Source organism: Megalobrama amblycephala, linkage group LG23, assembly GCF_018812025.1.
Source record: "Megalobrama amblycephala isolate DHTTF-2021 linkage group LG23, ASM1881202v1, whole genome shotgun sequence".
NCBI lineage: Eukaryota > Metazoa > Chordata > Actinopteri > Cypriniformes > Xenocyprididae > Megalobrama > Megalobrama amblycephala.
In genome coordinates, this window is record NC_063066.1 from 11,763,850 (window position 1) to 11,791,192 (window position 27,343).

General features: G+C 36.2%; 1 protein-coding gene across 3 annotated transcripts; it reads left to right on the forward strand.

Moving 5' to 3' along the window:
* glrbb (glycine receptor, beta b) lies at positions 1–27,343 on the forward strand. 3 transcript variants are annotated; one of them, XR_007182757.1, is made up of 10 exons: positions 1–409; positions 2,609–2,751; positions 3,081–3,187; positions 5,560–5,627; positions 8,883–9,109; positions 15,735–15,817; positions 16,519–16,659; positions 16,810–17,283; positions 17,371–17,631; positions 19,704–19,836. XR_007182757.1 is itself a non-coding variant. In XM_048176704.1 (10 exons), exons 1-10 carry the CDS (start codon positions 407–409, stop codon positions 26,841–26,843), a joined length of 1,509 nt encoding a protein of 502 aa, XP_048032661.1. In that variant the 5' UTR covers positions 13–406; the 3' UTR covers positions 26,844–27,343. The 3 variants fall into 3 exon arrangements, 1 of the variants encoding a protein (XP_048032661.1); XM_048176704.1 differs by lacking the exon at positions 17,371–17,631 and adding an exon at positions 26,547–27,343 and having other exon boundaries at positions 13–409; positions 16,810–16,962; positions 19,704–19,990; XR_007182756.1 differs by having other exon boundaries at positions 16,810–17,631.

The following is a 27,343-nucleotide window of genomic DNA, read 5'->3' on the forward strand; positions in this document are numbered from 1 at the left end:
CAATTTTCAAGGGTAGACTTGTACTGAAATGGCAGAGCAAGTGTGATGGCCTTGCATTATACTCCAGTGATGCTGTGGAAGCTGCATGTGTGATTCATTCTGTCCTTGTACAGCGTGCTACTGCGCATGTTGCATGACAGGTGCACACACAAGGCTCCATCTTGGCAACCCCATACCAATGCAATAGTACAGCGAGAATAAAGATTCTGTTAAGGTTATTAAAATTGAAAAAAATAAGAAAAACAGGCGGGCAACGCCGTCGCAAGGAACGACGATTCGCGCTGACCGAGGGAACTGGCAGAATGCGATATAGACGGCGACTGGTCATGAAGGCTCTTTAACGACATATTGCACTGTCAGCGCTACTGGACCGAATCTGTGGAACAACAACCGTTGCTACATTGAAATGGTGAGTGAAACCACACGTAATATTTTAAAGAAAGCGCGTTCGGGCGTTTTAAATGTGTATGATGAATGGGGAGGAGGTGCGACGCGCGTATTTGCTGTCATTCTGTGTTGTATTTCCCCTCATCATCATCATCATCATCATCCCAACCCCCTCGTCGTCATGGTGGATGCTGTTGCTATGTTTTCCCTCTCCATATGCTGCCGTAACCTGCTTTATTTTCTATCACGCCTGAATGTAACTTCTTCAACTTGATGCTCAAAGCATCCACAGGTCGTTGTTATACCTTTACATATTTGCATTAACATAAAATATAAGCACAGTGTGAGATTAAAGTGGTGGGGTTTGCCAATATGGATGTCATCTGTCAGCCTAAAATTATGTAATGTGGGCCTTTATGATTTTATTTTATTACAGAAAAATTATAACCTTGTTAGGTTAAGCTTAACATGTATAATGAATGAGTGTGTGTGTGTTTGTGTGTTTATTTAAGAGGGCAATTGTATTTCTATATCTGTTTTTTTGTAATTGTATTTAATATGCATATAATTGTTTTTTTTTACTATATTTTTATTATTTACTATTATATTACTATTGTATTATTAAATAAATGTTATTATAAAATACATTTATATTTTATTCAGTTTTATAAAAAATAAATTATTGACTCTATACCACAAAAACATTTGTATTTACATAAATATTTATATTTATATAGTAATATGGAACCTTCATAACAATGATCAGCAGTTGGTTACTTGTTCTGATTCTGTCATCATATTATGTGTGAGGTACAGCAGGCATAAATTAATGTATTAAACATAATTATATATTTTTCACATCAGTTACCTCTAATACATAATTTCTAGATGTTATCTGCTTTTCCTTAGGTTACTATACAGATTATGATATGAAAAATGAGCATTACATAAGTGGAACAGAGTGAAATCTTTTAGCTGTGAATGAAGCAGTAAGACTTAATAAGGGTACACGGCCAAAAAAATGAAAGGTGTTTCAATTGAATAAGGGTCAAGTTTACTTAGATTTAGTCTGTTGTGGAAATAAAGCAAAACCATGCCTCTCTTTCCCTTAAATTGTCTTCCATATAAAACATTACAATCCACTACTTGAATTTCTATATGTAGACCTGCGGTCAGTGTTTGTGTGTGTCTTTCCAAGGAGGAACATTAAACTCAAATTACCATGACCGCTGAATCAGGGAAAAGAAAGGGAATGAGAGCGAGAAAGAGATTGAGAGATCTGGAGAAATGTGAAAGAGAAACACAAGCATCTGGTGATAATAATAGTGATGGAATGAGTGAGAGATTGGAGGAGTGTGCATGAACACTGGCCTGTTTCATTTAAGATGATGATCAATGCATTGGCGTAGAATCAGGCCTCTAGAGGTGGAGGGTGGAAGAGTCTAGACAGGGGAGTTTTCTGGCAGCGTTCCTCAGAGGGGAATTCCTCATGCTGATTTTTCCAGTTGCTTCCTCTCCTCTACATTTTGGACATCATTGATGGTTGTGTTGTACAGCAGGACTGTACATGTGTACATTGTCGATTAGATCAGTGTTTGGCATATTTCAAACTACTGACATGTAGGCCTTACTGCTAGACATGATAACTGCGTCTTCGCAAAGTTATTTCCGAAAGTACATTTTAAATTTACTAATCCTGGTAATTTTCTTATGATGTGCATGCGAGTACCAAGAACGGTTATGTATCAGTAAAGCACTGTTTACATTGCGCAAAATTATTAGTTTTGATAATAAATTCATTAATTGTCCTATATAATTTGTGGAAACACCGTAGAAACACATTGTCAGACCACCCACAGTGACAGACACCCATAACCATTTTTAAAGCGGTCACGGATACAACAGAACCACATTTCCTGAGCCAACAGGCCATCAGTCTCTAAGACAGCCTGTGTGTCCTCTGAGAGAGGACACTGTTATCCATTGATAGTCTTGGAATATTAGTGCTCTGCTTATAAAATGGCTTTGAATGAAGACAACAATATCAGAATATTTTTAAACTGTAAAATAGTGATATAATGTGCAAATGCGTTGTTCTCGACAATGCCTACTGACCATGATACAGTATGCAGTTTAAAAATAATATCAGTATACTGTATGTACTTGTGATTTGGTTACTACATTATTTGCACTTAATGTATATCTGTTGTTTCTCTTCCAGGCTAAGTTGAGTTGCTGTAACATGAAGGCTCTAAAGGTGATTTTCTTGTTGCTTATCATCTGTCTCTGGATGGAAGGAGGATTCACCAAAGAAAAATCTACTAAAAAAGGAAAGAAGAAAGGAAAACAGGTTTACTGTCCTTCGTAAGTGTATTTGTATTCAGCATTTGGTGGCCCTTTTTTTCATTAAACTTCGCTTCTGTATTGTGCTATTCATTATGTTATCTTTCTGACTATTCAACAGGGAACTATTTGCTCTAATGTTGTATGTGTACTTCATACTGTGGCAAATGAAATAACTCACATCAGAGTCATAATAGTTGTATGTAACCATGCATAATGACTTTGATTTGGAAATGCTGTCCTTCACAAAAACAGATGACTGAATTTTTTAACATGAGCATGACTTAATATACGTTTGTTGTTGCTGTTAATGACTGCACCCTAACACTTCTTGTCTTTGGTCCCTTCAGGCAGCTGTCACCAGAGGACCTGGCACGGGTTCCAGCAAACACCACCAGCAACATCCTTAATAGACTTTTGGTCACCTATGACCCAAGAATCCGACCCAACTTCAAAGGTCAGAAAGGTCTTCACCTACCCTTGCAGTGCCATGATATACTATGCTCTCATCGGTAACTTTATTAGTTAAACCTGTTTGTATGTTTGTTAACGCAAATATCTAATCAGCCAATCACATGGTGGCAACTCAATGCATTTAGGCAGGTAGACATAATCAAATTGATCTGCTGAAGTTCAAACTGAGCATCAGAACGGGGAAGAAAGGTGACTTTGAACGTGGCATGGTTGTTGGTGGCAGACGGGCTAGTCTGAATATTTGCTGATCTACTGGGATTATAGCAAACTGAGGCTATAATTTGCACAATACAAACCAGCTCACCAAAACTGCACAACAGAAGATTGGAAAAAAGTTTCCTGGTCTGCTGAGTCTCAATTTCTGCTGCATTATTCAGATGGTAGGGTCAGAATTTGGCGTAAACAACTTGAAAGCATGGATCCATCCTGCCTTGCATCAAAGTTTCAGGCTGCTGGTGGTGTAATGGTGTGGGGGATTTTTTTCTTGGCACACTTAGGTACCTTAGTACCAGTTGAGCATTGTTTAAATGCCACAGCCTACTTCAGTATTGTTGCTGACCATGTCCATCCCTTCATGACCACATGTACCCTTCTTCTGATGGCTACTTCCAGCAGGATAACGCACCGTGTCACAAAGCTCAAATCATTTCAAGCTGGTTTCTTGAAAATGACAATGAGTTCACTATACTCAAATGGCCTCCACAGTCACCAAAACTCAATCCAATAGAGCACCTTTGGGATGTGGTGGAATGGGAGATTCACATTATGGATGTGTAGCCAACAAATCTGCAGCAACTCTGTGAGGCTAACATGCCAATACGGACCAAAATCTCTGAGGAATGTTTCCAGCACCTCGTTGAGTCTATGCCACGAAGAGTTAAGGCAGTTCTGAAGGCAAAAGGTGGTCCAACCTGGTACTAGCAAGGTGTACCTAATAAATATACATAATTATTAACAAGACGTTATCTTGTCTATCGCAACTATCTGTCTATGTAGCAACTCCCCAGAAACCTCCCAAAACACACTAGCAACCACTCATAACCCCCTAGCAGCCACCTAGAAACCCTATAGCAATCACCTAGATTGCTTCAGCCAACTAGAAACCACTTACCAGTTACCTAGCAACCACTCTGAACACCCTAGAAAGCAGCCACCATGAAACAATCAGAACACCTCTGCAACTGTCTAGCAACCACCTAGAGCAATCAAACAATTACCTAGATCCCCCTAGTAACTCACTCAGAGCACCCTCCTAGGAACTCTTTACCAATAACCCAAAACATCTCAGGATCAGTCTAGCAATAGCCCAGAATCCCCTGGCAACCACCTAGCCATCAAAAAAGCCTAACAACAGCCTAACAATAATTATTAACAAGATATTGTCACGTCTAAATAGCAACACCCTAGAAGCCACCCAACTGCCTAGCAACCATTCAGTATGCCCTAGCAACTACCTATCGACCATCGAGAACCCCATAACAACTGCCTAGCAACCACTCAAAACGTCCTAAAGACCGCCAACCAATGTACTGATCACCTCAGCAACAGTCTAGAAACAACCCAGAATCCCCTAGCAACCACACAGAACACTCTAGCATCCAAATGACTTTCAGACTTAAAAATCTCTCTTTAAACTGTATTTAAACAACACAAGAATCACAACCCTCTAACTTCAAATATCTTCCAGTTTTTAGACAAGGCTAGAGTTTTTCCTTTGGTAGTATAAATATATTCTTCTGTTGGTACTGTTTACTGATATTTTTCCTTTTCTTGTTCACTTGATAGTTTTGCACTTTTGCATGCCCTCCTGTAAATAAATTTATATTTATGTACAATTATTAAATTACAAATCATGTTTTACTGCATGTATATACATTGTGGCAGATACGTAATTCTAGGTTATGCTACTGTTGGCAGCAGTTCCAGATATAATGAAGCAAGTTGTAAAGAGTGAGAACCTCCTGCTCTCTGGCATTCAGTGTAAACGTGGGCCTTGATGTGGTCTGAGTGTTAAGAGCTCACTGTATGATTCAGTGTTATTAGTCTCTATGGCCAGCCAGCTGCTCTTCATATCTGAGCAAGATGAAAGCTCCTGGCAGTCATTAAAGTCAACATAATAATCTTGGGAATAGGAATAGCAGTGGAGTAGTTGGAGCATTTTCCTATAATGCCATGCTTTCCATGTAGTATATATAAAGTGCAAACATATGTTTCATGGTATAAACCAAATAGTTAATGTTACCCATAATAGTCTGTGAGAAAGTGCACTGCTAAAAATGTTACAATGACTTTTGGAGCGTCTTGTTTGATAGATGTAATTGATATGCTGAGATGTGCACTTTGTTTTGTTTTTAGGTATTCCTGTTGAAGATCGTGTGAACATTTTCATCAACAGCTTTGGGTCCATCCAAGAGACCACTATGGTATGACTTTCACACACATCCACACATTCTATTTTTCTATTTTTAAAATAGAAATGAAAGTCTTTACTATCACTTTTTAAAAAAAATCTATTTACCTTGTTGAAAAAAACAGCATATGCTGGTTAGGTATGTTTTGAAGCATGGCAGCTGGTTTGAGCTGGTTTATGCTGGTCCTTAGTTGGTCCTGAGCTGGTTATAAGCTGGTCCTGAGCTGCAGCTAGTTGCTAGCTTAGGACTGGCACTTAAACCAGCTCATGACTAGCTTAGGACCAACTAAGGACCAGCTTAAACGTATGACCAACTAAGAACCAACATGAACCAGCTCAAACCAGCTGCCATGCTTCAAAACATACCTAACCAGCATATGCTGGGTTTTCTTCAACAGGGTAACGCATCCTTGGTAAATAAAATTATGTAAAAAATCTTATTGATCTTTTTAACAGTATTCTATAAAATTATTTATATTTTCTCAACATTTGCCTTTTTAAAACAGAAATATTTACACTGTAATGCAATAGCAAAATCATGGTCAGTCCTTTCCTATCAGTCAATTTCTTTGTGAACTTACTGTACAACAAAAATATGGCCTGAATATTGATATGTTCATCTAAAGAAGTTTGACAAAAATCAGTTAAAAAGTGGCATTTGAACACTCTAAAAAATGCTGGGTTGTTTCAACACAAATTTGGGTCAAATATGGACAATCCCAGCCACTAGGTTAAATTTTTAAATAAAATTTTTAACCCAACGGTTGGGTTTGTCCATATCTGACCCAAATTTGGGTTGAAACAACCCAGCATTTTTTAGAGTGAATGGAAGCTTGTTTCCGCCACTAAATAAAAAATAAAAAAGGTAATTGCAATATTTTATCTCGGAATTCTGACTTCTGAAAAAAAGTCTGAATTGTTCAATTCAATATGTAGTTTCAGAAATGTACATATAATCATGCAGTTAGCTAACAAAGTAATAATTTAGGCAATTTAATTTGCAATCACTGTTAGCAGTTTAATTGAAGGTAGAAGCAATGAGCTCCTGGAAATAATTAATTACATATTAACAATAATTACGATATATAGAAATTTGGGAATGTGCAGAATAAATAGTTGCAATTACCTTTTTTATTTTTTACTCACAATTGTGAGAAAAAAAGTCAGAATTGTGTGATATAAACTCGCAATTACGATTTTTTACATCACGCAATTTTTATATTCAGAATTGCGAGATAAAAAGACGCAATTATACCTTTTTTATTTTTTATTCAGTGGCGGAAACAAGCTTCCATAAATTTGTCATATAAATTATTCACAATTTTTGGTGACACAACGGCTGCGTCCGAAATCGCATACTCTCTAGAGCAGGTACTTATTTAGAAAAAGTAATTACTTAATGGGCGCTAAAAGAGTGTGTTCTATATAGTATGAATGTAATCTGGACATACTACATTTTCCATGTTGCCTTTAACGCGTGATATACCAGCGTCAGTTGCGTCACGTCCTTGAAAGGGACTTTGGTTGCATCACTGCCACTCACAAATCCTCTCCTGTGGCCAGATGACCTTCTGGCGAGATTCTGAAGTGTGCATCGATGGGCACTTTACTATCCCATCATAGTAAAGTGTCCATTGAATGCACACTTAAGAATATTGCCAGAAGGTCATCTGGATGCTTTTTGCCTTTTATGAGTACTGTGAATTCCGACATACTTCTTTTGTCACAAACTGTTTTCTGCCTATTATATAGTAGGGACGTATGTGATTTCAGACGCAGCCAACCTTTTGAAGTATTCCAGTTCACCAAAACTTTTGACCATATTGAGTCATATATTTTATTCTGCTGTTTTCTTTTCTTAATTTCAATTTTTTTTAGTTTTTTAGATTTTTTTAAATGTAATTTACGTTGAAATCAATGAAAACATCAAACGAACACAGATATGACTCAAACACTTTGTACAACAAAAACAATATAAATAAAAAAAGTCCAGTTTTAAAAATGTCAGATTGTCAGAGGCAACTCCTACCAGACAAATGACTGGATTCATGACTGTGTGCTTTATTTTGGGCTTACCGTGTTTACTTACTCTACCAGGGGAAAAAAAAATCAGCTCCAGACCCCACAATCTTACGTCTGGCTCCTTATGAGCAGTGACACCCATAAACAACCCATCATGCCAGAGTGTCTCAGATCACCTCTAGTGAAAATATTTCCCCTGGAAAGACATCAGAGGGTTGTTTTTTCTGCCCAACACTGCATGGTGTCATAGGTTGAATATAGCTTGCAGTCAGTTCTACAGGAGCATTGCGTGACACAGGGCATTGGAAATGAGGTCCCACTTTGTTGTTGCATCATTCTGCCATGGTTAACCTTAATATGCACAGGTGGCATAAGACAGAAATACAAAAAGGCTATTCATAACCTCTCCAGAGACCTGACTAGTAAGAAGCAGGCCACTTTGCCTACCACAGCTTATTTAGCACTTTATTAAGTCCAACAAAACAACATTTGTAAATATGACACAATGCCATTCAAAGTTGTGTGTAATACATCCTGAATGTTTCTGGTCAGAACACTGAACGAAAAACAGGACATACCAAGATGTGAATCATACACACAGGGACAACACACCCACACTTAGGAACCAAATTCACTTGACTCAGTAGTGCAGCTGGAGTGTGGCCATTTTATTTGGCATGTCATCTGTCTTCACAGTATCAGCGCTAGCAAAACAAGCTCCACTAGAAAATGCCACTTCAAAGCCTTGGGCTCACGCAAGCCGACAGGGAAGCTGGGGCCAATCTGACTTAACGAACCCTGTGTTTTCCCCAGTGTAGGTGCTCGCATACAGCGTGAGCCCTCATTGCTGCACCCGTGGCACGCCTCTGATGTTTGTGATATTTGGAAATGTAAATAGGAGCAGCTCTGAGCACCGCAGCTGCACGACTTCAATACCAGCCATTATTGGAGCCTAGATACTTGAGAGACAAGCTTTTTTAAAACATCACTCAGAGGTCGTGAGAAATGCTGGTTGCCATGCCAATGCCTAAGACACCTGGGCTTCTCTGTCACCCTAAGGACTAATGTGCTGTTTTTGAGTCCAATTCAAGGCTTCTCACAGTTCCTGTCACCTAACACAAAGACAGGTGTCAGCCTACCACCCACCCACCCGAATCTAGTTTTCTGTGTCACAAAATAGCTGATTTTTCAGGTTTGATTCAGTTTTCAGAAAACTGTAATAGATATTTTGGCCTGTATTTTATAGGACTATCGTGTCAACATCTTCTTGAGACAGCGCTGGAACGACCCCAGACTCCGGCTTCCTCAGGACTTCAAGTCAGACTCGCTCACCGTTGACCCGAAGATGTTCAAATGCCTCTGGAAACCGGATCTTTTCTTTGCCAATGAAAAGAGTGCTAACTTTCATGACGTTACTCAGGAGAACATCCTGCTCTTTATCTTCAGAAACGGAGATGTACTCATCAGCATGAGGTGAAGTTTAATGCTCTCTTCCTGCAAAACACCCAACCTCTGTCTTTGTGGATGGTGACAAATGAGGTCTACATGCTGGTAACACCTACATTATTTACCAAAGCAATCAAAACAAAGCAAACAAAAGAGTTTATCAGATGTCAGGGCCTTTTAAATTGGAACAATTTACCATTCGGAATTTTTTTTTTACCTTGCTGGAAATTAATGCGTCAGCCAGGTTTATAAATTCTTGGAAGCCTTTTTCCAAGAAATAATATATAAAAATGTGAGATAAACTTAAAAATAAGATACAATGTCACACTGTGAAAAAAGAAGTCACAAAAGTTTGAGGTTGGTAAGATTTTGTAATGTTTTTGAAAGAAGGCTGCATTTATTTGATTAAAATACAGTAAAAATAGTAATATTTATGAAATATTATTACACTTTCTATTTGAATATATTTTAATACATGTTTGTAATTTATTCCAGTGATGGAAAAGCTGAATTTTCAGCATCATTACTCCAGTCTTCAGTGTCACTTGATCCTTTACAAATCATTATGATATGCTAATTTGCTGCTCAAGAAACATTTAGATTTTTATCATCAGTTGAAAACAATTATGTTGCTTAAAGGGTTAGTTCACTCAAAAATGAAATTTCTTTCATTAAGTACTTGCCCTCATGTCGTCCCAAATCCTGAAGACCTTTGTTTGTCTTCGGAACGCAAATGGAGATATTTTTGATGAAATCTGAGGGTATCTGATCCACACATTGCACCTTTTGAGGTCCAGAAAGGTACTAAAGACATTGTTAAAACCGGCAATGTGACTACAGTGGTTCAACCTTAATAGTATGAAGCAACGAGAATAATTTTTATGTGCAAAAACAAAACAAAAATGATTTTATTCAACAAATTTGTCTGCCGCGTGTCATACTGCTACGCTATTTTCATTGCTGAGCTTCAGTGTGTGCTTTTTATGTCTAAACGTGGGCTCAGTATTAGCCGGCTCCTGCATCGTTCTGCTTACGTGACAAGAACCGGCCAATACTGATCCGCCGATCTTATGGGTTTGGGACGACATGAGGGTGAGTAATTAATGACAGAAATTTCATTTTTGGAACTAACCCTTTAATATTTATGTGGAAACTGTGATACATTTTTCTTTGAAGATTCTTTGATTAAAGGTGCAATAGGGGATTCTCTACAGAAACATTTTTTGTTATACTGGTTGAAAGTCTCCTCATATCTTATCATATCTATCATCTGTGGAAGGCATAAGACCATAAAATGTTCATCCAATCATTATATTCGGTCCGAATGAAATAATTCGATGTCCTACCTGCCTGTCAACGTATGTTCACGCAGACATCATAAATCATTAGAGCGTTTCATGCTATGCAGGGTTTATGTAGACAGACGTCAGTCACGGAGCACCACAAACAAACAGGAATTATGCGTTCCCATGTCAACAGTATCAACACTGAAATTAATCTGCAGCAGTCAGGTACAAGCTCTCTGAGCTGTTTACGTTCATTATTATTGTATTGTTATGTGCTTTGAGACATGAGGTAATTTAACGCCGTCTCTTGTGATGCTTTGCCGAGAGCAGCTGTGTGTGTGCGCGCGTTCATGTGTTTTGGAGGAGGTGTGGCTTTGGAGATATATGATTTGAAAGCTAACTCGCTGTCCTATTGTATAGTTCAAAAGAACAGCATTTATTTAAATTTGTATGAAAGTCTTTACTATCACTTTTGATCAATTTAATGCATTCTTGCTGATTCAAAATATTTCTTTTAATAAAAAGACAAAGAAGGTCTTAAGGATTTGGGACGAAGGTCTTAAAGGGTTAGTTCACCCAAAAATGAAAATTCTGTCATTTATTACTTACCCTCATGCCGTTCCACACCCGTAAGACATTCGTTAATCTTCGGAACACAAATTAAGATATTTTAGTTGAAATCCGATGGCTCCGTGAGGCCTCCATAGGGAGCAATGACACTTCGTCTCTCAAGATCCATAAAGGTACTAAAAACATATGTAAATCAGTTCATGTGAGTTCAGTGGTTCAATATTAATATTATAAAGCGACGAGAATATTTTTGGAGCGCCAAAAAAACCCAAAATAACGACTTATTTAGTGATGGCCGATTTCAAAACTGCTTCAGGAAGATTCGGAGCGTTAAGAATCAGTGTGTCGAATCTCCAGTTCGGAGCACCAAAGTCACGTGATTTCAGCCGTTGGCAGTTTGACATGCGATCTGAATCATGATTCGATAAACTGATTCATTTGTGCTCTGAATCTTCCTGAATCAGTGTTTTGAAATCGGCCATCACTAAATAAGTCGTTATTTATTTATTTTTTGGGCGCACCAAAAATATTCTCGTCGCTTTATAATATTAATATTGAACCACTGTACTCACATGAACTGATTTACATATGTTTTTAGTACCTTTATGGATCTTGAGAGAGGAAGTGTCATTGCTCCCTATGGAGGCCTCACGGAGCCATCGGATTTCAACTAAAATATCTTAATTTGTGTTCCGAAGATTAAGGAAGGTTTTACAGATGTGTGGAACAGCATAAGGGTAAGTAATAAATGACAGAATTTTCATTTATGGGTGAACTAACCCTTTAAGGATTTGGGACGACATGAGGGCGAGTACTTAATGAAAGAAATTTCATTTTTGAGTGAACTAACCCTTTAAGCAACATAATTGTTTTCAACTGTGATGATAAAAATCTAAATGTTTCTTGAGCAGCAAATCAGCATATCATAATGATTTGTAAAGGATCAAGTGACACTGAAGACTGGAGTAATGATGCTGAAAATTCAGCTTTTCCATCACTGGAATAAATTACAAACATGTATTAAAATATATTAAAACTTAGTAACCCCAAACTTTCAAATGTATATAAAGTCACATTATGGGATATAAATTGTGATACATGAATTAACAATCAAGTCCAAATTACCTTGTTACCTCTTAGACTAAAACAGGCTTCCATACAAATTTAAGTACTGATACAAGTAAAATAAGTGTCTTAAAAAGTATATAAAATCAAAGTAACCTAAAATACATGTTTGAATGACATAGTGACTGAACCCTCCTCTGAGTCCTTCTTAATGCTTTTAATAAACCTCAGGGGACTTAAAGTGATCTGAGAATTGGAGATTCGATAGATCTGTTGACCCTAGAATTTCACCTCACCACTGACACCTAAATTACAGCTCCTGCTATTTGATCCCATGTGAAAGTTCAGTCCTTTAGCAGTGGTGGACACCTCTTGTCATTATCTTTCCAGGGCTTTATCTACAGGTGCTGCTGAGTGAATGAAGCTCTCAGTGTCTTCTAGCAGTCAGTGAACACACTTGCTGTAGATCTGTCCATGGAGTGCTTTGATATACAAACCTTGCGCTGTGAAATTATTATTCTCTTTTTTTTTTTTTAATTTAGTAAAGGTTTATAAACGGATAGAATTAAACAATCAGTTATTTATAAAGGAAAACAATTCCACAGGCCTTTATGCTTTAAACAAATGTGAGTTGTTACTGTGGTCGCCGTGCCAGCCGCGCATTGGACATGGTCCAGTTTAGGGTAAAGATAAAATCTAAACACTGGCACAGAGCCATTTCAGTCTGGATGGGAAGAGTGTTTAAGAGCATCACGTTTTGTTCTGTTATGTCTGAGGCGAATGTATTTCCATAGTGTTTTTCCATGCCACCCGGATCACAGCATGAGCTGGGTGGTCTTCCGTGAGCCCTTTCTCACTTTTGGCATTGGCCCAGGATGCCTTGCTCTGTATCTGGGTATGTGTGTGGCAAGGGATTACTGTCTTAATGAGAGTCTTTCAAAAAGAAACAAGAGTGTTTATTTCATATTATACCTCCCTGAAACTAATTCTGCCTTAACTCGTCCATCGACCTTCAACTTCCTCCATACATATACATTAGATACTTATGTCTTTTTTATCTTTTTTTCTCAATGAAACTGACACACCTTATAGCCCTCATCCCTCTGCTCCCACAACCTCTTCATTCCAAGCGTCCAGTATACTGGAGAAAAAATATGTGATATTTTTATTTTGGAACATACTGATTGGTCATTTGTGCAAAGATTTATTTATTTATTTATTTATTTTAAGTCAGCTTAAAAATTATTTCAGAAATTTCAATGTCAGAATATAAAGCAAGTACTTATAAAATAATGAAATTCCAAACACATGCCATTTCATATATATATATTTCTTTATGCCAGAATAATATGTTTTTATATGCTTCAGTCACCTTTCCGACAAAAAAAAAAGAAAGCTTTTTGCTACTTAATACATAGCAATTTTATTTTTCGCAACTAAATATTGTTTGGAGCAGGATAATATTTTGGACACAATGGCCTGGTTCCAGAAACAGGGCTTAGATTAAGTCAGGATTAGGCCTTCATTCAATTAGGATATTTAAGCAGCTTTTATAAATGTGCCTTCGAAAAAAACATTACTGGTGTGCATCTTGAGACAAAAAAATGGCACGTACATATTTTAAGATATGTCAGAGCAAGTTTCTTTCAGTTAAAACAGCTCAAACATGAATTTTAGTCTGGGACTAGGCTTAAAGGATTAGTCCACTTTTAAATACACTTTTCCTGATAAATTTACTCACCCCCATGTCATCCAAGATGTTCATGTCTTTCTTTCGTCAGTCGAAAAGAAATGAAGGTTTTTGAGGAAAACATTCCAGGATTTTTCTCCTTACAGTGGATTTCAATGGCTACCTACAGATTGAAGGTCAAAATTACAGTTTCAGTGCAGCTTCAAGGGCTTTAAATGATACCAGATGAGTAATAAGGGTCTTCCCTATTCTACTTACGGAACGAACGCGGCGCCAGTTTCGTTTTTTTCCGTAACTTGAATAGGGAAGGCGTAGGACATTCAGCGTAAGCGTCATGAAGAATGCAGAAGCGGAAAGTACGTTCAAGGCGATATTTTGTTTATAAAGCGTAAACGGTAGTATTTTTTTCGAAAATGACCGATCGATTCGCTAGATAAGACCCTTATTTCTCATCTGGTATCGTTTAAAGCCCTTGAAGCTGTACTGAAACTGTAATTTTGACCTTCAACCTGTTGGTATCCATTGAAATCCACTGTAAGGAGAATAATCCTGGAATGTTTTCCTCAAAAACCTTCATTTCTTTTCGACTGACGAAAGAAAGACATGAACATCTTGGATGACATGGGAGTGAGTAAATTTATCAGGAAAAGTGTATTTAAAAGTGGACTAATCCTTTAAGCCTTGTCTGTGAAACCAGGAGTAAGTTTATTTTCAAGGGGAATCTTTATTTTGTATCTTTGTTTGTCCCCCTATCTTTTTCCACCTGACCCCATCTTACATCTTAACCCTTGTCTCTCTTTCTCTCTTCCTCTCAGATAATTTGTATAACGCACCATAAAGATACATCTTAAACAAAAACAGATGATAATAGAAGGGAAATGTTCATTCTCTCTAACCTTTCCCAGGCCTTCACAAAAATATCTTGGCACAGTGCTTCAGCTGCAGTCAAGTGCTGTGTGGCCTTGCCGGTGTAAAAAGCAGCTCTTTGCTGCATCTGAGACTGTGCTTGTCAGATTAAGAGAGAAAACCAAAAAGCTTTCATGTGTTAATGGTATTTTAAATAAATATGCCTTGGTGTGCATGCTGTGCACAAAAAAGGGAACTGCATGAAGAATTTATTCCACTGTTGGGAAAGACATTTTATGTCTGTGGCATCTATGAAATCAGTTCAATTTTGATTGACTTTCAAGTGATGCAGTCTAGTACGGAAGAGGATTAGGGCCAAGCAATAAGAAAAAAATAAAACCATCTCGAGATTAAAGTTGTTAAATTTCGAGAAAAACAACTTGTTAAATTTCAAGAAAAAGGTTGAGATAAAATGTTGAGAATAAAGTCGTTATATTACGAGAAAAAACCCGTTAAATTTCAAGAAAAAAAGTCTAGATAAAATGTTGAGAATAAACTCATTAAATTACGAGAAAAAAACTCGTTAAATTTCGAGAAAAAAGTCGAGATAAAATGTTGAGAATAAAGTCATTAAATTATGAGAAAAAAGTCGTTAAATTATGAGAACAAATTCGTTAAATTATGAGAAAAAAGTCGATAAATTACGAGAAAAAAGTCATTAAATTATGAGAACAAATTCGTAATTTAACGAAATTTGACTTTATTCTCAACATTTTATTTCGACTTTTTTCTCGAAATTTAATGAGTTTTTTCTCAACATTTTATCTCCATTTTTTTCTCGAAATTTAACGAGGTTAAATTTGGTTTTATAATGTTTTTTTATTTTTTATTATTGCTTGGCCCTAATCCTCTTCCGTAATCTAGTGATAAAATAATCTTAGCAAAAAATCTTAAAAATCTTAAAAAATATATTCATATAAGTGAACGTTTTAGCCTGTTCTTTTTTTCCTGTTTTAATACTTAATTAATGTACATGGTTGTGAAATTAAACTTTTAACAAGTTCAAATGGGAATGATGTTTAGGTGTCCACATACAGTTAGTCAAAACAAAAGTAATTCCAAATTGCAACCCTGATTCAAACTGACCAAGCTGCTGCATGATTCATTGTCTCAAATTTATTGTCTCTCTTTTCAGGTTGTCTGTTACCCTCTCTTGTCCTCTGGACTTGACTCTCTTCCCCATGGACACCCAACGATGCAAAATGCAGCTTGAGAGCTGTATGTGAATATGAATAACTTCATTTAGAAGTATTTAGAAGAAATAATAAAAGTAAATAATAATAACAAACTATCAGAGTTCCCACAGTCATGTAAAAACTTGGAAATATGAAGGAATATAAGACATGGAAAATGTAAAGCATTTATAGTATATATTGCATTTGATGTTGTACTGACAAAAAAAAAAAAAAACAAACCAAAACAACAACAAAACAAAAAAACCATGAAAATGATTTACTCAGGTGCTGTTAAACAGTACAATTCAAGCATAAGGAACAACTGTCTATACTGTAAAAAAGAATTGTTGGTTAAACTTAAAAAAGTAAGTTACCTGGTTGCCTTAAAATGTTAAGTTCATTGAAATTTAAAAAAAATAGTTAATACAATGAAGGTGATTGATTTAATCAACAGAAACTCAAAATATTATGTTATCTGAACCACGTTAATTTGATTTGACAAAAGAAACAATGTTGTGATAACAAATCATAAAATAATTATTAAAAAAAATAAACAAATCAAAATAATTTTGTACAGTGCAGCCTATATTTAATTAAAAATGTCATTATATATTTAATATTTAATTGGCTAGAAATTGTGTTTAAATAATAATCTATAACTTAAGGACTCAAGAATGAAGCTAGTATAACAGGTATTATTGCTATAGAGTTATTTTTTATTTGAATGTTTGTATGTGTGTGTAGTCGGCTATACCACAGATGACCTGCAGTTCATGTGGCAGTCTGGTGACCCCGTACAGATGGAAGAGATTGCTCTGCCTCAATTCGATATTAAACAAGAGGACATTGAATATGGCAACTGCACCAAGTACTACGCAGGGACAGGTAAAAGCTTTTCACTTTCCATTAATGGTACTAAATGTGTGCATAAGCTCTCTCTCTGGTCTAGTTGAAGAGATGGACATTCGATGTGATTCCTCAATAAATGTACGCGTTTGTCCATTTAAAGCAACCTTTTGAACTGTTGTATGATAGGCTACTACACGTGTGTGGAGGTGATTTTTACTCTGAGGAGGCAGGTGGGCTTCTACATGATGGGTGTGTATGCGCCTACCCTGCTCATCGTTGTCCTCTCCTGGCTCTCCTTTTGGATCAACCCTGACGCCAGCGCTGCCCGTGTGCCTCTGGGTACTTTTTCCAATCATCAGTCCTGCCACAAGCATCAGCACCTCATCTCATGTCTCTGTGGAGTCCTGTACCCCCATAACCAACCCCATCTTTTACATTTTTTATTCCCCATTTTCACCAATATAACATCCACCAATGAATCTTACTGATTTCAGTACAGGAGGTTTAGGGTGATTGTTTTTATCCCCTACAGTACTGTAGCTTCTTTTCATCAATTGCTTACCTAAAGGCATCTCCGTGGAAGTGTAATGCATGTCCAGGATATTTCCTTCCACCTCAGCTGCAGCCCACAGGCTTTGTTTCACAATTGGAACCGCAGAGGTCAGTGAGAGAAGATTATCTGAGATGCGACGAAGATTACACGAGATTCCGTGAAATGTGACAATTTCTTGTGTTTTCCAATTATAGCCTGATAATGCCGATAAATGCATGCACTGATTTTATGGAACGCGTATTCCTTGTGCACTGGCTGTTTCATGGGTGGACATTACAAAATGTCTGCAAATCATCTGCCTCGATTTGGTTAAAATTGGATTTTTCTCTGATTTCATTGGTGATGCCAGTACCATCATCTGTCCACATTGTTGTCCTTGTCACAGTATAACGTGATTACATCAAGTTTCATCTCAAAATGCCACTGTCCGTGGTCTCAAACCCATACCATTTCAGGTCAGTCATCTTATGCAGTTTGTGAGTGTTTGTTTTGTAGGCTATGTGTGTGTGTGTGTTTGCATTCATTTTGACTATACACAGGCCTAGATGGATTCTAGAGATACTTTATGGGGAAATCTGTAGAATGAATTTAAATATTTAAAGGATTAGTCCACATTTAGATACACTTTTCCTGATAAATTTACTCACCCCCATGTCATCCAAGATGTTCATGTCTTTCTTTCGTCAGTCGAAAAGAAATGAAGGTTTTTGAGGAAAACATTCCAGGATTTTTCTCCTTACAGGGTCTTATCTAGCGAATTGATCGGTCATTTTCGAAAAAAAATAACGCTTATGCTGAATGTCCTACGCCTTCCCTATTCAAGTTACGGAAAAAAACGAAACTGGCGCCGCGTTCGTTCCGTAAGTAGAATAGGGAAGGCGTAGAACATTCAGCATAAGCGTTATTTTTTTCGAAAATGACCGATCAATTCGCTAGATAAGACCCTTATTACTCATCTGGTATCGTTTAAAGCCCTTGAAGCTGCACTGAAACTGTAATTTTGACCTTCAATCTGTTGGTAGCCATTAAAATCCACTGTAAGGAGAAAAATCCTGGAATGTTTTCCTCAAAAACCTTCATTTCTTTTCGACTGACGAAAGAAAGACATGAACATCTTGGATGACATGGGGGTGAGTAAATTTATCAGGAAAAGTGTATTTAAAAGTGGACTAATCCTTTAACTCTTTCCCCGCCATTGACGGAATTTTCCGGCAATCCATGTTTTCACGGACATATGTTAGGGGATATGCTATTATTGCTCTTCTGAATTTTTTGGGTAAAATTATCAAAATGATGGTACTGGCTGACAACTTTTTTATAAGTTGGCAGGGAAAGAGTTAATATTTTAGGTCCCACTTTATATTAAGTGGCCTTATCTACTATGTACTTACATCAAAAAATAAGTACAATGTACATTCATGTTCATACTGAATTGCAAAACACAAGGTACATAGTAGTTAAGGCCACTTAGGGACCATATTTTAATTTGAATAAAATATGAGAAAAAGATGTGAGATTAAAATATTTATAAATTATTAATAAATAATATAAAATTGAAATGTTTAATAAACACATAGGGGACAGGCATGTGCTTCTGTGTGATTCCATTTATAAGCCTGCTCATAAAATATTTTAAAATAAATATATGCATCTTTAATAAAATAGATGAAATTCTCTAAGCAAACAAAAGCATTGTATTATTATAGGTATACCATTCAAGATCAGATTTTCTCTGTTCAGCAAAGATGCATTAAGTTGATTGAATATGACAATAAAGTCATATATAATGTTACTGATTATATATGTTTCAAATAAATGCTGTACTTTTAAACTTTCTATTTATTAAAGAATATGCACCATGGTTTCCACAAAATATTAAGCAGCACAACTGTTTTTACAATATTACTGTATTTTTGATCAAATAATGCAGCCTTGGTGAACATAAGAGACTTCTTTCAAAAAACATTAAAACATCTTACCGACACCAGACTTTTAAACTGTAATGTATAAACAGAGAAGGAAATGAACGTCAGGATAGCTTTTAATGACCACTTTGTTGTTTCATATTATGTTGTATTATGTCATACATGTCTGTTCTGCATAAGCTTTGAACTTTGCTGAGTTCAACATGTTCCTGGGTCAACATTTTTGTTGATCCTGGAACAACGTTCAAATCAACCAATCAGATTTGAGGGACAAGATTACAGATTATGTCAAGTTTAGTCTTAAAATCATGAATTGGTGCTTCTACATCAGTGTTATTCATCTATCATTTTCCTCTGATTTTTGGGATAACTTATGGGTAGGGTTAGGTTTAGGGGTAGGAATAGGGTTAAGACTAAATTTTCAGACTAGAATGTTGTTCCAGGATCAACAAAATATGTTGACCCAGGAACGCATCTAACTCAGCAATATCAGGACGTGCTGTCTGTTCTAGTCTGTTGTCTTGGGAAACAACTTCAGATCATTGTGTAAGCTCATCTCTCCTCAGATCATTTGATCTAATGACCACTCTCTTTGTCTGCAGGGATACTGTCAGTGCTCTCGCTCTCTTCTGAGTGCACTTCTCTGGCCTCTGAACTGCCCAAAGTCTCCTATGTAAAGGCAATTGACATCTGGCTGATTGCCTGCCTGCTCTTTGGCTTCGCCTCTCTGGTCGAATATGCTGTGGTTCAGGTGATGCTTAACAGCCCTAAGCTGCTGGAGGCGGAGAGAGCAAAGATTGCAAGCAAAGAGAAGGCAGAGGGAAAGACCCCTGCCAAGAACACTATCAATGGCATGGGAAGCACCCCTATACACGTCAGTACGCTACAGGTCAGAGACAACCTGCTAACTCTATTTAAACAAAATGTGCTGAATTGCTAATTATATTTCATAATAATAATAAAAAGCACTACTGGTTGTGATAATACTATGATAATACCATAGTTTTTGGACATGGCAATCTACCATACTCTTAAAGTACACTGTAAAAAAAATTCCCAGTAAAATTTACGGTAAAAAAACAGCAGCTGTGGTTGCCAGAACTTTACCGTAAAAAATACAGTAGCAACGTAAAAAAAAAACTGTTAAATTTAAGGTAAAATGACGTATTTCATTAACTGATATAATGTTAATTTACCAACCTAATGAAGTACTAATATCTGTTTTGTGCCTTTGTAATACACTGACAGTCACCAAACACAGTGGTGATAAGAGTCACATGATGAATCAAAGTTCATCACAAGCAGCTTTTCCACAAGCTGAGAAGGACAACACTAACATATAGAAGGTTCACACAGTGTCATTCACACACACACTAAACACCATCATGGTAAGATGCATGAAATTTTAAAAATGCAATAAACATTAATTTAACAACATTAGATGTAACATAAAACCCTAATGTACATAACTGATTAGAAAAAAATGAGAAAAACTAAGAAGAAACAGAGTTATTTCAACGAAAATATATCAAATGTGAAGTGTCACGAAGGGAATTGTGGAAATGTCAATTTATGGTTTTTCACTGTAAATTTTACAATTAATTGTTTTTTTTTTCACTTCCAAAAACTGTGAATTTAACGGTATTTTATCGTAAAATTACATTAAATGTACCGTTAGATCTATTACAGTTATTCACCGTATATAGTACGGAAACTTTCTGTAAACCAATTGACAGTTTTTCACCGCAGCATTTTTACAGTCTTTTACTGTTAAAATCACGGTCATTTTTTACAGTGTACACTGTAAAAAAAATTCTGTAGTTTTTACAAAATAATTTTGCCAGCTGTGGTTGCCAGAATAATTTTGTAAAAAATACAGAAAAACTGTAAACACATTTACAGAACAAACTGTACATTTTACAGTATAAAACTGTAATTTAAGAAAATTTGAATGTAAACTAATAAATTCAACAATGCACACTACTACTAAAATCTGTTTTGTAACTTTAACATATGACAACCACTCAATGCAGATGGTAAAAGAGAAAAGCCACATGAAAAATCAGAGCTCATCACAAGTAGCTTTTCCATGAGCTGAAGTATATACTAATATATAGAAGGTGCACAGAGTCATTCACGCAAACGCAAAACACCATCATGGTAACCCACAACACTTCAATAATGCAATAAACATTCATTAAACAACAGAAGATGTAACATAAAACCCTAATGTACATAACTGATAACAAAAACTATTAAGAAACATGATTATTTAAACAAAATACTTTCAAATGTGGGAGTGTCAAACAGGGAATTGTGGGAATATCAGTTTACAGATTTTGACTGTAAATTATACATTGATTTTGTATTTTTTACTTATAAAAATTGTGAAATTTACAGCATTTTACTGTACGGGAACTTACTGTTAACCTATTTACAATTTTTTTCCGTAGCATTTTTACCATCTGATACCAAAATTGTATCATGTGGTGCCGCAGTATATACAGTATATATTTAACAATTTTTAACAAAGCATGTATATAATTATGTATGTAATTATATATTTAATATACACTACTATTCAAAAGTTTAAATGAATTCATACTTCTATATTTCGCCTTAAATCGGACAAAAGTGACAGTATGTAATGTTACAGAAGATTAACGTTTCAAATAAATGCTTTTAACTTTCTTTTCATCAAATAATCCAGCATTAGAGTTTCCACAAAAATATTAAGCAGAACATTTCCAACTTTGATAATATTAAGAAATGTTTCTTGAGCACCAAATCAGTATATTAGAATGATTTCTGAAGGATCATGTGACACTGATGACTGGCATAATGATGCTGAAAATTCAGTTTTGCCATCTCAGGAATAAATGACATTTTAAAAAATATTAAAATACAAAACAGTTATTTGAAATTGCAAGAATATGACTTTTTACGGTATTTTTGATCAAATAAATGCAGTTTTGGTGAGAGACTGCTTTCAAAAACCCAGAACTTTTGAACAGTAATTTATATATTAACATTAATATATAAACATATTAATATTCAATTAAATATATTACTTATAACAATTTATTATTGTTAATTATTTATTTTATTTTATTTGATATATTTCAGACACATCTGTATTCATTCTAAGTATGTTTTATTCCATGACAGTATACAATATAGAGACACAAAATAAGCAGCACATGGGGACACACGTTATGTTTAAAAGGGTCATTTTACCTTGTTAAAGAGATCATTGTTTAAATTCTGTTTTTATTATGTTCAGATGCATTGCTGTCCCTGTAGTTATATAATCTAAAATCATGCACTGCTAATGTCAGGTGTAAAGTGTAGGTGGGATAATCACAGTACTTCATGTTCTTCAGACAACAGACAGCTTTACAGCAACAGTTGGAAGAGGAGCTTGAAGGCAAGGGTTGCCTGACAGACAGGAGAAATAGGCTGAATAATGTGGTTTACTGAAGTCTATTATAAGCTTTAAATTGGCCCCAGAGGGAGGCTTAAGGATGCAGTGTGTTTGCAACCACTGTCACACATTTACTCCCAGACTGGACCTTCGACAGCTACCAGAAGAATATCTGACCCGAAATTAACCCACATGCTCTTTGCACAGTTACTGACCTCCAAGAAAACCTCATTCATTGCTTTGAATTAGAGCAGTTTGGAAGCGTCCCAAGGCTTGTTTTCTGCCACCGATTCTCCAGCCATTTAATGGCTGTTCAGACATGCTGAAAGCTTTTGAGCAGACAATATTTATTAGAAGGATATGAAAGCTCCAATACTGTATTTGACAGACAGTTCCCTAAATCTGTGCACTAGAAAATATATCAAGCTGTTTGAGGATTTAAGTGTTGTGTGCCCAGTGGGAAGTAGTGCGGTCCAGCACTGCATGGCTTCTGCCCCTTTCCACACATCCAGAACAAATACAACAGACAAGTTGGCATTAGACCATCAGACATCACTTATCCAGACATCCCTCTGCTCTGTTAGTCAGAGAGAGAGAGAGAGAGAGAGAGAAACAGACAGTGCAATGTCACATCAGTTCTTAATGCTTGTCTTGTCCTCTTCTATTTTGATGCAAGGTAGGTGTTTCTTCACACCGCTTCTTTTCCTTTCCTGTTGTTCCTGCGTGGGAGGGCCATGCTACACTGCCTCGGCCCTGTTAGGGCTTTAGGAAGAGCCCAAAATAATTGCCTGTCCTCAAAATCCCCCTCTCCCAGCAGCTCAGAGTGTCAGGAGAAAGGAAAATGCTAAAAGAAAGAGATAGAGAGTGTATGTGCCTCTACTTGAGGGACATAATTCTGAAGGAAACATTTAATCATTTGGTTTGAGTTGTCCATGTCTGATGCCTGAATGAGTATCATAATGCATAAATGATCCACCTGCCAGCTATCATTTGTTAATTTCCTAATCATACAAATTAAAATACCTAAGTGTGAAATTAAAGGGATAGTTCTGTCAAAAATGTCCTGTTATTAATAACACTCATGTCTTTCCGAACCAGTGTGATTTTCTTTCTTCAGTCAAGCACGAAACTGCATACATAACCCTAATTCACACTTCGGAAAACGCTAATCTAATAACGAAATCAGTTACTCTTTCAATTAACTCACCAGTATGATTTGTATATTAAATTTTGTAATCATTTTATAATGTGTTTAAAGTGCCCCGTTAAGCTTTTTCGAATATTACCTTTCATGCAGTGTATAATATAGCTATTTGTGAATTTAAAAGGTCTGCAAAGTTTTAAAGATCAAAGTGCATGGCAAATAAAGTTATTGTCTCCTAAAAGAAAGGATCAATTCTGAACTGTCAAAATGAGTTGTCAGCAATTCCAATCTCACATCCTGTTACATACCTACATAACAATGTAACAAATTTGCATAATGCCAGCCTATGGTCCATTGGCTGCCTGTGGACAACGTCAACTTTGACCCGCCCTCAAACATTGTACACTGTAAAAAAAATCCCAGTAAAATTTACGGTAAAAAACCGGCAGCTGTGGTTGCCAGAACTTTACCGTAAAAAATACAGTAGCAACGTAAAAAAAAAATCTGTTAAAATTTACGGTAAAATAACGTATTTCATTAACTGATATAATGTTAATTTACCAACCTAATGAAGTACTAATATCCGTTTTGTACCTTTATAATACACTGACAGTCACCAAACACAGTGGTGATAAGAGTCACATGATGAATCAAAGTTCATCACAAGCAGATTTTCCACAAGCTGAGAAGGACAACACTAACATATAGAAGGTGCACACAGTGTCATTCACACACACACACTAAACACCATCGTGGTAACATGCATGAAATTTAAAAAATGCAATAAACATTAATTTAACAACATTAGATGTAACATAAAACCCTAATGTACATAACTGATTAGAAAAAAAAAAATGAGAAAAACTAAGAAGAAACAGAGTTATTTCAACAAAAATATATCAAATGTGAAGTGTCACGCAGGGAATTGTGGGAATGTCAATTTACGGTTTTTCACTGTAAATTTTACAATGAATTGTTATTTTTCACTTCCAAAAACTGTGAATTTACCGGTATTTTACCGTAAAATTACATCAAATGTACCGTTAGATCTATTACAGTTATTCACAGTATATAGTACGGAAACTTTCTGTAAACCATTTTGACAGTTTTTCACCGCAGCATTTTTACAGTCTTTTACTATTAAAATCACGGTCATTTTTTACAGTGTAGTTATAGCTGAGACCTGGAAGAGCTTGGTTTGTGTTGTCGACATGTCAAAAAGGCACTGTTTTTCACTTTGCATGCAATTCAAAAAGATGACTCATGCTGGAATTGATACAGAATTAATACGGATGCGGAAAAATCAACGCCATAGTTACTGTTCATATCCATGTAAATCTATTGTAGGAGACCTCCAAAACAAAATTAGAATTAAAATAGCATAATAAGAGCACTCTAATGTACTGCAAATTGTTTATTTTACTCATTTTTAGACATTTTTAGCTGTATACACATTTCAGGATTGCTGATCATAAACAAACAAATAAATACATGTTTCTTGGAAATATAGTATGGTATTCTTGGAATAATAATAGTAAAAAGTATAGCTGCATGCAGCAATTAAGGGGCCAAGCACAAAGAAGGCACAACAAGTCATGCAAGCACAGCTGGGAGCATCAGACTGACTGCAACAATGACCAATTGCAGACATATTTAAGCAAAATGACCAAAAAATCATAAAAATAGTCAATAATAATGATTTATCACTTTTGACCAATAGGTGGTGCTATGACCAAATTGATGTGGTATGGTCAGAGTGAGGTGACAAAGTTTGGTGTCAGTGTGAAAAAGCATTGCGGAGATAAAGCTTCAAGAGTTGTTTTTGCATCATGGCTCAACTTCATTGCTGCGGTATACGAAAATGGTTTGATGAATCGACTTGAATTCCATGACTTTTTGTTGGCATGGTCTGAAGATGATACGATTCAATTTTGGTGAATAACAGTCTAGGAGGAGTTAGAAAAAGTAGATTTTTATAGAAAAACTAAATAGCGGACAGGAAGTTCGCCCAACTATGGCAAAATTGGTATCTATGTTCTCAGCATGACCCAAAGTTTCATTACAATAGGTTAATATAGTCAAAAGTTATTAGCATTTTTGTAAATTTCATTGTAACTTTTGACGACAAGGAAACTTGTTGAGTGCCTTCAGTGCATGGAGCCGAAGACCCATATCGAGTTTTGTAAACGATATGGCAATGCGTTTGTAAAATATAGCATTTTACGACAAAATTAAAAATGGCCGACGTCCAAAAAGGCTGATATTTGATATCGGATATCATTCGACTTGGCATGACACCCTTAATCTAACGAGACCACGTTTATGATTTTTGGACAAACCTTTCAGAAGTTATAAGCAAAAATAGCAATCTCTGGACCAGTAGGTGGCGCCGCGACGAAACACAGCATGAAACCTCAGGCTATGCTTGACATGGACCAAGTTTGACTTGAATTCTATAACTTTTTGTCAGCATGGCCTGAAGATGATCTGGTTCAATTGTCGTGAAAATCGGAGCAACGGACTAGGAGGAGTTCGAAAAAGTAGATTTTTTGGAAAATTCAAAATGGCGGAAAAAATTTAACGACGGAAAATGACGTCATAGGGTACAATCGAATGAAAGAATTTTGTTTCTAGCCCCGACAGCTTTGTTGGTCACCATTCACTTTCATTGTATAGAAGAGAGCAGCTTGGACATATTTCTAGATAACACCTTTTGTTTTTCATTGAAGAAAGTAAGTCATGCAGGTTTGGAACAACATGAGGTTGAGGAAATGAATGGAAATGAGGACAGAAAAATCATACCAGATGTTGCTGAGATCTGACATGTTTTCTCTTTATTCATCTTTTTCTCACTCTCTCCCTCTTTATCTCTCTTAGGTGACAGAGACAAGGTGCAAAAAGGTATGCACCTCCAAGTCAGATTTGCGCTCCAATGACTTCAGCATCGTCGGCTCTCTGCCACGGGACTTTGAACTCTCAAACTTTGACTGCTACGGCAAACCCATTGAAGTCGGCACTGCTTTCGGTAAATCGCAAGCCAAAAACAACAAGAAGCCGCCACCTCCTAAACCTGTCATCCCCTCGGCAGCTAAGCGCATAGATCTATATGCCCGTGCACTCTTCCCTTTCTCCTTCCTTTTCTTTAATGTCATTTACTGGTCTGTGTATTTGTGATTGTGTAAAGTTCAACCTGCTTTCATTCAGCTAACTTTTCCCTCCTTCGTATCGTCTCGGCCCATATAATTTTTGTTTTTTACCTTAGACATCAATTGGAACAGGTGCGCAGAGCGAAACTATGGGAAGAAACAGTATTGCTAAACAAAAGTAAAATTTTCTATTAGAAAGAGCTAAGGCATTGCTTGAAACATGTTTGATTTTCAGACTATATTTAATTTATGCACAAACAAGAGAGAAATTATTATCTTGCATGTGGAAATGGAATATATGGATATTAATATATTGTATTTAAAATATATAATATAATTTTTGACCTACAGATCAGCTGTTAAGATTATGCTGAGACATTTGTACTGAAAAACACTGCCATAAGAACTGTCTTTTGATGATGTTCCTATTACAAGCATTCCAAATTACAAGCAACTGTATATAAAAAAAACAAACATCTTCTGTGCTTGTGAATCATCCATCAATAAATGGCCCAATGGCTCAGCTGA